Consider the following 12574-nt stretch of genomic DNA (forward strand, 5'->3'; position numbering starts at 1 on the left):
TCGAAAAAGTGCAATCGGCAGTTTCCAGATGCAGGCTGCAATAGGCTGATGAAGCAAGTCCATGCTATAGCAGGGAGGGTTGGTAAGCATAACGATAACGAGAAAAAAACAGAAGACGGGCGTGCAGGATGGAAAGAAGCTCCCAAAGATAAGAAATTACATATATATATATTTTTTTAAAAGACAGTGCACCATACCAATGGGGGGTCTTTTGGGAAAATTAAACGTGTCCTCAAACACTGCAGTGTCAACTAAGAATGCTGGTAGTCAAGCAGGAAATGCATTATGCCGAGCTGATTAACGAGCCACTTGCAAGTAAAATTAAAGAGGATAGGTGTGCCTGACTGTATTGATCTAATGAATCGCACCATTCTTGTGGAGCACCGAATGGGTGGCACCCCGGATGGTTTCCAGTTTTTTGTTTTTTTAAGTATGGTGACTAGGGGGCACATGTTCATTCCAGGAGGCCCATAGGAATGAATGTGAAGTCATTCTCAATTTGCGATTCGCAATTTGAGAATCGCAAATTGAGAATAATTTCAAGGGTGCAAGGGTATCATATGGACACCCTGATGCACCCCTGAAATGAACATGTGTGCACATATGGTGCACATACATGCCCTTAGGCATGTATGTGCACTTACCGCATGGCACCTTTACAAATGCAAAAAAGTGCATTTGTGAAAGAAATCGCAAATTACCACCAACTTGAAGTTGGTGATAATTTGCGATTTCTTAAGGAGTAATCGCACAACTTGGGTGCTTGATACATAGCATTTAAGGAATCGCAATTTGCGATTCCTTAAATGCTTAAGCAAAATTAAGGAATCGCACATTTTGCGATGAGAAAACATATACATCGCGTTTAGCGATTTTTCATTCGCAAACGCTGTATTTTTGCGAATCGCAGCGTTTGCGAATGAAAAATCATTTGATACATATGCCCCTAGATTTTTACTACCAAAAATAGGAACCAACGCAAACAGAAATATGACTGAATGTTGGCACAGCTTAAAAGACTACACTGGCACATTGTAGTAATGAGTACTTGTGTTGTCATGGCAAACACTCCACTGCATTAGGTTGTGTTTCTTTTACCGCACAGGTTGATGCAGTGTTGGTTAGGTTTAAAAAGAGGCTCGAAGTTCGTTGATGCTGTTACGGTGCTTTTGTTGAGCGCCCAGTGTATGGGTGCTAATAAAGAGGGAAGACTTTTGGAAGAGTGTTTTTGCAAATACCCTTATTTGGCGCCCAGTGTATGGGTGCTAATAAAGAGGGAAGACTTTTGGAAGAGTGTTTTTGCAAATACCCTTATTTGGCGATGAGGATGAATCCTGCAAATCTGTGAAAAGCTATAGGTGGACAAAGGGGCGAGCAACTGAAAGTTTGAGTCAGGCTTCAGCAGGAAGCCCGGCCCTGGCTCGGCTTCAGGTCCGGTTGGATTCTCGAGCCCATAAAGCGCCGAGCTTTCAGCGTGGATCTTGCCTGCCAAGCGCTCTAAATCCAGGATGTAGTGTTGGCCAGTGATGCCAACTTTGGAACAGGGGACCCATGTCTGAGTCCTGGTGTCAGTTCAACACCTTGCGATTCTGACCAAAACATAATCTCCCCAGGCCTACAAAGGATGGGACCTTGTCTTATAGAACTGGTGCTCAAGTTAAGCGATCCAATAGCTTTGGGTGGAGTTCGTACAATATAAAAACTGCAGAAAATACACACAGAGGTAAAACAATATGTGTATCATAAAAAAATAAAGAAAGACAAAAATATACCCATTTAGTGGCTGCTTTGTAGAAACTGAAATCAGAAAACCTGGATAAATCTCAACTACCCTGCTTAAATTATGTGATCTTAGGCAAATCATTTATTTCACTGAAGCTACATTTTCTTAACAATTGCATATGAAACCACTTCAATATATGTGAGTTCTGATAATCAGCTATACAAAAACGTATTTTGTTTGATTTAATAGACTTATGTTGCTATTCAAAAATACAGTTCACTAATGTTTCATGTTTAAAAACTGTCACTTCGTAGTACAGTGCTATAATGTGAAACATTAATGCCAAAGCTTCCACATGTCAAAGTAATACACTTTTTTAAATCTAAAGAGATTTTTCATATTTTACGTGATGTTTGTTGAATGATTTAGATAGCAAACAAGTTCAGAGATTGGCTCGTGCAATAGTTCTCGCATTTACGAAATTCGTAAATGCAACACCTATTGCATTGCAAATGCTTGTTTGTAAAAGTGCCCATGCAGGCTGCCCTTTCACGTTAATGTCGGCGGCGCCCTTTTCCTTAGACAACCTGTGTCCAAAGAAAGGGTTGCACCGATATTAAAGTGAAGGCGGGGTATAGGGCGTTTCTACAAAAGGAAGCATTTGTTTGTCTAATTGACAAACAAATGCTTTTATTGTAAAAACGGGCGATGCCGCAGTTTCACTTTAATGGCGGCCGTGCCCCTTTCCTCAGACACGGCTTATCTAAGGAAAGGGGCCCGTGCGTCAGGCATTAAAGTGAAAGTGTGGCATGGGGCTGTTAAAAAATATATATAAAATGATAATTTAAAAAATAATGCGACCGCATTCAGTGTTGCAAATAGACCATATGCAAAAGAAACAATTGATGGCCGGAATGCTAAACAATGCAAACATTCACCCCCCTATCACAAGGATCTGGGTTTAATTCATCACTCTTTAGCTCACCACGACACCCCAGTTTGGACCCAGCCACATGCAAATCAGTCTTGACCCCTTTTGGGAACAGGCCAGCCCAAACTGCCAAGCCAGGTCCTCCCTGGACCGGAAACAAGCATCCTTGGATCGGTTTCGGGGTATCACCCCTCATCAGTCAGGCTAGCTTGAATCCAGTGGCGCAGTGAGCGCGGGACCCGTGGCTGAGCATGTCCTTCCCAGTTAGGGCGACAAAAAAAGATGGATTTAGGCCCAGATCTCTGTACTGGGGTGAATGTATGACCTTTTTCAGCATTCTATCCATCAATTGTTCTTTTTGCAAATAAACCAAAGGCACGGCCGCCACTTTTTGAGCATGTCATGCTATGAAAAAAATCAATGGGTGAGAGTGTGTCCTGCCTACAACAGCAGGCAGGGGAAAAATATTTAAGCAAATAGTGCTTGGCGGCTGTAATTAAAGCCTACCGAGTAACAGCACATGAAACCGGAACGTCCTCATTGGAGAATACAAAATGAGACAAGGCGGTACTAAGGAGGGACTACTAAGCCCATTGAACAATGAAAAGCCACAGTTTCCAAAGGGCAATGACACAAGCCAATGAAAAATATGGGCTGAGAGCGGGAGGAGCTTCAAGTCCATACCTGAATACAGCGTGCCTTGCAGAGCAGGGCATGCGCTGCCCAGGCTCGACCTAAAAACAGTACTGGATAAGTTAGAGTGTGTACGAATCCACAGAGTCTCTCCTTTCCACGTAAAATGTTCACAAATCTGCATCTCTTTCTTGAGAGGCCCGTCATATATGACAGACATTCCACTATTTTAAAAAATCAAAGGCGACAAACTATAGGCATCTGGGAAAAATCAGGGCTGTGGAGGAAGAGTGACAAATATTGTGACAGCACTTTGAGAGGGGAAGACATACATTAAGCACTATATATATGTGACACGGTTAGTCGTATACCACAGGTAATAGGTATTTTCTCATACTTAAGATTTCGTTATATTTGTCTAATTCAACTTCAGACTTTTTTTATTAGCTAAGGAGTGGACAACATATGAACTTAATGTTAATGTTAATGTTAATGTTAATGTTAAATTAGGGCTTATATAGCGCAACGGCTACTCCAAAGGAGTGTCCCGGCGCTTTGAGCTCCAAACCAAAAGGGGGGCAGAAAACATAACAGTAACAAAAAAAGGGGCCACAGAGGGGAGAATTATCCGGCAAATAGCCAAGTTTTCAAGTTTTTCCTGAAAATAAGCAAATTAGAAGTGCTCCGCAGAGACAACGGCAATGAGTTCCAAAGCTTAGGAGCGAGAAAGCTAAAAGACCGGCCGCCTAGCCGAGCCTTTTTGATACGTGGAACCCGAGCCAAGGCCAAAGTTTCTGACCTAAGGGAGCGTGCCGGTCGATAAAAGTCCAGCCTCCTCTGAAGATACTTGGCACCAGTGCCATATAAGGCCTTGTGGGCAAGAGTCATGGTCTTAAACAGTATCCTCTTCCGCACCGGGAGCCAGTGAAGGGATGCAAGAAGATGAGAGGCACTAGTCCGACGATGAAGGCCAAAGATGGCACGCGCAGCAGCGTTCTGGGTGATCTGCAGGCGTTGGAGGAGGTATTCAGGCAGGCCCAGATAAAGAGCGTTAGCATAGTCCAATCTGGACCCTATGAGGGCCTGAACGGCAATCCTCCGATGTTGCTCCGAAAGTAAGGGGAAAAACTTGCGCAACATTCTGAGGATCCCGAAACAGGTTCCCGTAAGGGTGGACACCTGGGATTTGAGCGACAGCTCATTGTCGATTTTGACTCCCAGGTTCTTAGCCCACTTAGATGACTGTGTGGGAGGGAACTTGTCTACAGGCCACCAGCCTCGCCAATCTGGTTCAGAGGGGCATCCGAAGAATAGTATCTCGGACTTATCCGAGTTGCACTTGAGGCTGTTTTGTGAAAACCAGCTAAAAACAGCCCCAAGGCACTCGCGGATCCCTTCGCCATCAAACTCTTCACCCTTACGACAGGTGAAGAGGAGCTGAGTGTCGTCAGCATAAGAGACGATCCGGGCCCCATAGGACTCCGCCAATGTCGCCAGAGGGGTCATCAAGATGTTGAAAAGAGTGGGGCTCAGGATAGAGCCCTGAGGCACTCCGACTCCCAATGGCGGCATCTCGGCGGATCCGGGTGGAACCCAGACCGTCTGGCGGCGGCTGGCCAAAAAGGAAGAAAACCAGTTGAGCACCGTCCCCCCAAGCCCGATGTCATGGAGCCTAATGAGGAGATCCTCACGGGTGAAGAAAGATCAGGTATTTCGGATTATCTGCAAGGTTGGAAGTAACAACCTGGTATTATTTTTACAGGGAAGAAATTATACTAGAGATTTGAAAATGGGGACGCATGTCCTTAGGGAATTGGGAGTATGATTCTAGAACTGGAAGGGAAAGGGATTACAAGCAATGTTTAAACGGAGGGTGTAATACAAGAAACAAGCTTATCTAAAACTGCACCTGTGTGTAGCACTTTTGTACTCATATTACACAAACCGGTGCAAAGCGAGACACATTTGCACTACTGGTCAGTGCAAACACCAGTTGTGCAGAAGTCAGTCAGTGCAAAGATGGTTTATGCAATTGATGATCAGTGAAAAATTACACAGCACATGTAGAAACTTTATATACTAATTCCCTACCGGCTCGAATCCAGGCATAAGAAAGGATGGGCTACCTTTGATTAACTGAATGAAGATATCAAAAGTGACACTGGTACACTTACTAAAGCCTTTGATAAAGTAGGCCTCGAGGCTTTGTAGCTTCTATGGCAGAACTGCTTTACGTCTTACAATATCATGCGTCTCAGCACATTGAGACCCTCACAGGTGAGTAGTCGTGCTTTATAAGATTAGTGATTGATTGATTTATGTTCAATTGGTGCACCTTTAATCTAACCACTGGCTGTAATTGTTATGCAAAAAAGCATTTCAATAGAAAGGAATGTGAGCACAATGCCTTACAAAACTAAAGCAGTGGTAGAAGGTATAGGGGGAACAACTAAACTATGCAGAGTACAAAGAACAGGAGAGTTTTGCCTGGACGCTCAGAGGTGAGTATTAGAACAATGAAGAGGAACAGTCCAGCATGTATGTCATCCAACAAGAAGAAAGATTTGTGTATCAGAAAGGTGGGCAGCTACTCTCTCAATTAATAGACATTGATGATTAAGGAACAAAATACAAAAACACACAACTATATTTCTGAAAGCCAGACTAGGTCCTTCTAAATAACAAACACGGGCATATGAAATGTGTTTAGAAGGGTTAGGACCCTGCTGAGATAGGCACGTGTGAACAGGGTGAGCCCTACTCTAACAGCACAGTATAAAATGTCGAAAATGCTTGTAGGTTAGATAGTCTATTGTGAAAAAGCACTGACACTAAATGCTTACACTCTGTGTTGGAAAGGACTTCCCCAGCTAACGAATCGTTGATTCTAAGCAAATCAGCTACTAGATCTAGGCTGTACTTCCTACGATGAGGTGGCGGGTTTTAGACCCCTTGCTTATTGGGGGAGGTTATGGACCACTCCTGAATTGGAAAACTATGCACTGGCTCTAATGGGGATCAGGAATGCTGACTTTTACTAAAAAATCAAATGGCTCCAGAAGCTTAAGTGTAATCTGTATGACATGGGGCTAAGACACCTGTGGGATGACCCGATAGGAAACTCATTTCCCAGTAAAAATGAATATCAAGCTCTTTACTGGGCTATGATCACAAAACAGACCCTGTCGGTGGTAGACAGCAACTCGCTTGCAGGTATTTTTATGGAACATAAGTTTGTAGTTAGCCAGTCTATCTCCTGAGGCACAGCCGGGAGCAGCAGCAATTATTGTGTGTTTTATGCTTAAAAATTGAAAATTTTAACTTTTTTAATATTCACTTACCCTGCATGCTGCACGAGTACTGTGCGCAGGCACCCTCTTTTTAGGCAGAAACGAGCGCTGGGTAGGGCAGAATTGCCGGTTACTACCAGCTGGACTCCTCACGATCGGACGGGGACACGCCCATTCGAGGCCACGCCCCCTCTCAGCAAATATCTACAAATACAGCGCTGAATCACTAGCGCTTGTTAGCCAGTCTATCTCCTGAGGCACAGCCGGGAGCAGCAGCAATTATTGTGTGTTTTATGCTTAAAAATTGAAACTTTTTTAATATTCACTTACCCTGCATGCTGCACGAGTACTGTGCGCAGGCACCCTCTTTTTAGGCAGAAACGAGCGCTGGGTAGGGCAGAATTGCCGGTTACTACCAGCTGGACTCCTCACGATCGGGGACACGCCCATTCGAGGCCACGCCCCCTTCACTCCCCCCCTCTCCTATATACATGTGCATATGCCGGAAGCGCAGCAAACGAGCGCAGCGGGCGCGTCCATTGCGCGCCTTCGCATAAGGCAAGCTCGTCTGCGCTCGTCCGCGCCGAGTCCGGGCCATGGGCCACCCCCCCTGCATCTAAGCCACTATCGCGCAGATGTTACACTCCAGCAACCCTCCATAGACTAAGGCCCAATGCTAACATTTGCACTGGGCATAGGTTTTAAGCCGAAGACCTACCGCAAACCTGTCCCACCTGTTCCGTATTGCTCAAACCCAACACTTGCTCGGCGCCCTTATACGCCTTCCACATGTTTTTACTTAATTGCCGCTCCCTGCCTAAACATAGCGCAGAAATTGCCCTATTATTAGAAGAAAACAACCCTGACATATTGTTCCTTACGGAAACTTGGCTTGCTACCGAGTCCGACCCCGCGATAGTAGACGCCCTCCCTGCCGGCTATCAAATCATACGGCAAGATCGAACTAAAGGGAGAGGAGGAGGACTGGCCAGGATCCACAAGGAGCAATACCACTGCCGAATCACCTCAGAGACTATTTCGGATTGTGAGAGCATTGGTTTTAACTTTGATCTCTCACCCAATAGTTGTTTCTCGGGCATCCTTATCTATCGTCCGCCCGGCCCCCGAAGCAGTTTTATGAATCACTGCCATCTAGTGTGGCCAATAGAGTTAGTACCTCTTCTAACTTCACCGTTTTGGGTGACCTGAACATCCATTTTGATTCTCCATCTGACCATACAGCTGCCACTTTACTTGAGGATTTAGCAGCCTTACAACTCATCCAATGCGTTACTACCCCCACTCATGACAAAGGCCACTTACTGGACCCTATCTTCACTAACTGTCATGACATCTCAGTAGACCCAGGCATTCCCTTGCCATGGACAGACCACTTTCTGATCCCTTTCAGTTGGACTTCGGCTAGAACCCTACCACCCGCTCCTACTACAAGGCTTAGGCGTCCCTGGCCGCGCCTTGAGGTCAACAACTGGTGCACTAAACTTGCCAGCTCACAACCCGAGAAACAGGAGGATTCTGACCTGGCAAACCAGGCCTATGCCAACTGGATCAATCATACCCTAGATACCATACTCCCTATGAGCAAGACTGTACTAAAGCGGCCCCTTAAAACTGCCCCTTGGTATAGTCAGGCTCTGAGGGACAAGAAGCGCCTTTGCAGAAGGGCGCAAAGACGCTGGCGTCTAGACAACTCAGTAGACAACAAAACCGGCTATCGTGAAACTATTAGCGAGTATAAAACTCAAATAAAAGCAGCCCAGTCCACCTATTTCGCTGATAAAATCCTACAAGCCAAATCTAAACCGAGAGAGATCTTTCAGATCATTAAAAAACTAACAAACCCCCCCCTGTGCCGCACATTGAGAAATCTGTCACACAGTGTAATGATATTGCTAAGTTTTTCTTTCAGAAAGTAAACAAGATTTACTCAGCATTTCCTGCCCCAAAAACAAACCCATCAAGTCAACCCAATATATCCCCAGCCCTGTCCCCCACCCCCGTACAAAATAGCCTAACCTGTTTTCCCCTTTTGAATCTTTCCACCCTTGAATCACTAGCTCTTAGCATCAAATCAGGCTCGCCGGATGACCCTGCCCCTCCTGACATCCTAATGGCAGCATCCCGGACCACCTTGCCCGTCATTAGGGACGTACTAAACGCATCTATCTCCTCCAGTATTGTGCCAACTGCCTGGAAGCAAGCCATGGTCAGGTCACTAATTAAGAAACCCAATCTGGACCCATCTGACTTAGCCAACTATCGTCCCATCTCCCTGCTCCCATGGGTGAGCAAGGTACTTGAAAAATATATCAACCAGCAGTTGGTGAACTTCTTGGAAGATCAACACATACTTGATCCCACTCAGACGGGTTTCAGACCAAAACACGGGACTGAGACCACCCTCCTCATGGTTACGGAGGAAACTAGAAAAATCCTGGATCAAGGAGGATCAGTGGCAGTGATCCTCCTTGATCTAAGCGCGGCTTTTGATACGGTCAGTCATGACACCATACTGAACCGGCTGTCCTGTGCGGGAATCAAGGATAAGGCCTGGGCATGGTTTAAATCCTTCTTGGACAATAGATCCTTCAGGGTCTTTGACGGCGAAGCCGTGTCCTCCAGTAGACGCCTAAAATGTGGGGTCCCTCAGGGCTCCTCTCTGAGCCCCGCGCTTTTCAATCAATATATGAGACCGCTGGCCGATGCCGTCCGCCCTTTTGGAGTTAAGATCATCTCCTATGCGGACGACACGCAGCTAGTGGTCTCACTGGCGCAGGAGGTTAATCGAACTGCGCCAGGCGGGCTTAGAGAGTGCCTGGAGGAGGTGAGGAACTGGATGTCGTCATCATCCCTGAAGTTGAATGGGGATAAAACAGAGCTGATGCTCTTAGGCCCATCAGACCTGGCCCTTCCCCCTCTCTGTGGCCCCCTTGTCTAGGTCCTCCTCCAACACCCAAAAAGACTATCAAGAGCCTCGGAGTGTCGCTGGACAGCTCACTATCTTTTAATGCCCAGGCCACTAAACTCTCAGCCACTTGTTTTGGTATTATGAGGGTGCTACCCAAAATATTTCCCCTCCTCCCCCTGGAAGCAAAACAGGTAGCCATTCAAGGTCTTATTCAATCACGCCTTGATTTTAATAATGTACTCTACCTTGGCGCCCCAGAATACACCCTACGCAGGCTGCAGATTGTACAGAATTGCGCAGCGCGCCTACTGCTCAAAATTCCCCGCAGGCAATCAGTGAGGGCCGGACTGATCAGCCTTCACTGGCTTCCGATCCGGCAGAGAGTTTTGTTTAAAAAACTATGTATAGCTCATCAACCCTTCTGGGACTTAGGACCCAGCATCACACGTGATCTGGTTACCCACTACACCCCTAACCGTAGTCTTCGTTCCAGCCAGACCTTCCTGGCAGTGGTGCCAAAAATAAAAAGATCCAGATCTGGCGGAAGGACGTTCACATACAACGCATCCAAGACCTGGAATACCCTGCCACCCCACCTTAGAGCGAACCCTAACCTCACGGATTTCCTTAAGCAATTAAAGACCTTTTTGTTTGCATCCTCTTACTAACTGTCTGCCTCCCCTTCTTGCCCCATGTAAACTCTGGCTTTCCTAGCGCTTGGATGCCCCCGGGCAACAATTCGCGCTTTATAAATTCACAAGTTTACAAGTTTACAAGTTTAGTGGAAGCAGAGGCCTACTGGAATCTGATTACGAAACCAGGTGATAGGAAATTATATCACCAGTTCAGAGTGGGCACCCTTCCGGTAAGATCTTTCACGGCAAATTGGAACAATTCTCCAGGTACTATTTGTCCCTCTTGTTCAACACAGGAAGAGTCGATTAGCCATGTATTGTTTGTGTGTCCGGCTTATTGTAGCCCCCCTCGCAAGTGGCTCAAGCCGCTTTGCTCTAACCTGGGTACAAGATCTGGTATGGTAGCCTAGCGTATCTTGGTAACAAATACCCGACCCAACATTGTTATATCCATTGCGAATTTTCTTAGTTGGGCCTTGGCACTGCGAAGTAAAAATCTCCCTGCTCCAGGAACCAATATTTTAAAATAAGATTGCCTAGCGGTTCTTCTCTTGTAGATTCTTGATGGAATGTCTTATATGAAAATGTTCTTAAAAGTTATTTTATGAGCATTGCCAGGGTCTTTCGATAATGCTTGTATTACATTTTGAAAGATTGTATATTTTTAGGGTCTTACCTTTTTAATTACATTTTTATGATGTATTGTGTCTAGTATGATTGATAAATTATCGAATAAAGACTGACTGACAAGAAAAAGCACTGACACAAAATGGTTACACTCTGTGTTGGAAAGGACTTCCCCAGATAACGAATCGCTGATTCTAAGCAAATCAAACAAGCCTTGGAAATAACCCGTTTTTTTTTTAACACTGCATCTCGCTCTGACCTGTTTCACATTAAGGTCGTTTCAAGTCTTGAGTGGGAGGCAGCATTTTACTTTCGATTGCAAAATGACACACTGTTGAAGTTTCACATCTTGTGACGTAAGCAGATAGTGCCAGCAAAGAGAAGTCAGGGCCATGTGCAAAATAAAGTGAACACAACAAGATGGGTGTATTTACATGGGAGGAGGCATCCGATCCAGGGAGAATGTAGAGAATCCAGAGTAGAACTCAATATATAGGAGTGGGCAACACCCTAAGGACAGTGTAGACCACTCTACACACGGCGGAGCACTAACAGAGAACACAGAGCAGGTAGAACAATGCAAATCAGTACAGGGCAAGGAAAACTAGAGCCCAGAGTGCACAAGACAAGTAGGAGTGCTGAACGCACTGTGCGTGTGCCAAAAGTCTGGTGTGTGCAAGGTGTATGCCAACCAACTGCAGAATGTACTGGGCAAATAGAACAGCTCAAGGTACCTAATGTACTAGTCATCTACTGCAATGTATTGGGAAGTTCACAATGCCATGCACAATTTGTGTCAGAGCCTGTGGTACAGTAAAGTGAAAAGGGCAGATATAATGCAGGGTGGTAGAGAGCACTTGACAGGCACCTTGTGTATATGGAACATAGCACGATTCGTAGTACAGCACATTAAACCAGATATGACATAGGGGCCTCAGGTACAATGGTAAAACAACACTCATTACATCCGGTGCCAGTACAAAGCACAACAGAGGCCCACGTGCCCGATGCAGGTCCAAGAACACAGGGTACCCGGAGCAGGATGCTCGACCATCCGCACAAAGCAGGGCAGAGAGCACAAAGCCGGGCTCCGTGCGCTCCCTGTGCCCCTCGCACACACCTAGGCCCTTCAGCCACTACACACTGTGAACACCGAGGAGGGGTTCCCCCGAGGACCGGGGCGAGAGGGCATCACTCACCGGTGCAGCACCAGGAGGAGGGGGACCCGCCGGGGAAGCTGGGTGAGTCGGGGGCCAGGCAGACACTGGAGCCGAGATGCGGGCACTCCATGACGGTGGATCCAGCTGCTCGCACTGTTGTCAGGCCGGGCAGCAAAACAAGCATAAGAGTTCGTAAAAACAAGCCCACAATTAAACCCAGCCCCGGAAAAGAAGCCCGAAACAAGCCCATCCCCAAAACGACGTTATTTGAACACTAAAGGCAATGTTGACATGCAAAAGTCTGCATTACTTCCGTCTACATTTAGATATGGTCTTAGTTTATATATTATCATTACTATTATTATTATGATGATGATGATGATTATGTCTGGCATTAACCAGATAGCCATGCCATGTACACGCTGCTACCTAAACTGTAGAGATTATTAACTATTTGGCAGACGACCCTACTAATATCAGAAAAACGTAACTATTTGCATGGCCCTGGCTAAATAGTAGAGATTCTGCACTGATTGCTCAGATGGCATACAAATAGAATTGAAGCTTTACTGTTTAGCCAGCTACTGTCTGCAACATTTGGCTAGCAGCCATGCAAATCGAAAGGAAACTTCACTGTTTACCTCCT

At 45.8% G+C, this 12574-nt stretch overlaps 1 protein-coding gene across 1 annotated transcript in view; it reads right to left on the reverse strand.

The window, feature by feature from the left end:
* USP3 (ubiquitin specific peptidase 3) overlaps positions 1–12106 on the reverse strand; it is a 266304-nt gene extending 254198 nt beyond the window's left edge. The window contains exon 1 of the mRNA XM_078685262.1: positions 11968–12106. Coding sequence (XP_078541388.1) covers positions 11968–12058 — 91 coding nt within the window. The 5' untranslated portion in view covers positions 12059–12106. The remainder of the gene's footprint in view (positions 1–11967) is intronic.
* Positions 12107–12574: the final 468 nt, after the last annotated feature.

Source organism: Lissotriton helveticus, chromosome 3_2, assembly GCF_964261635.1.
Source record: "Lissotriton helveticus chromosome 3_2, aLisHel1.1, whole genome shotgun sequence".
NCBI lineage: Eukaryota > Metazoa > Chordata > Amphibia > Caudata > Salamandridae > Lissotriton > Lissotriton helveticus.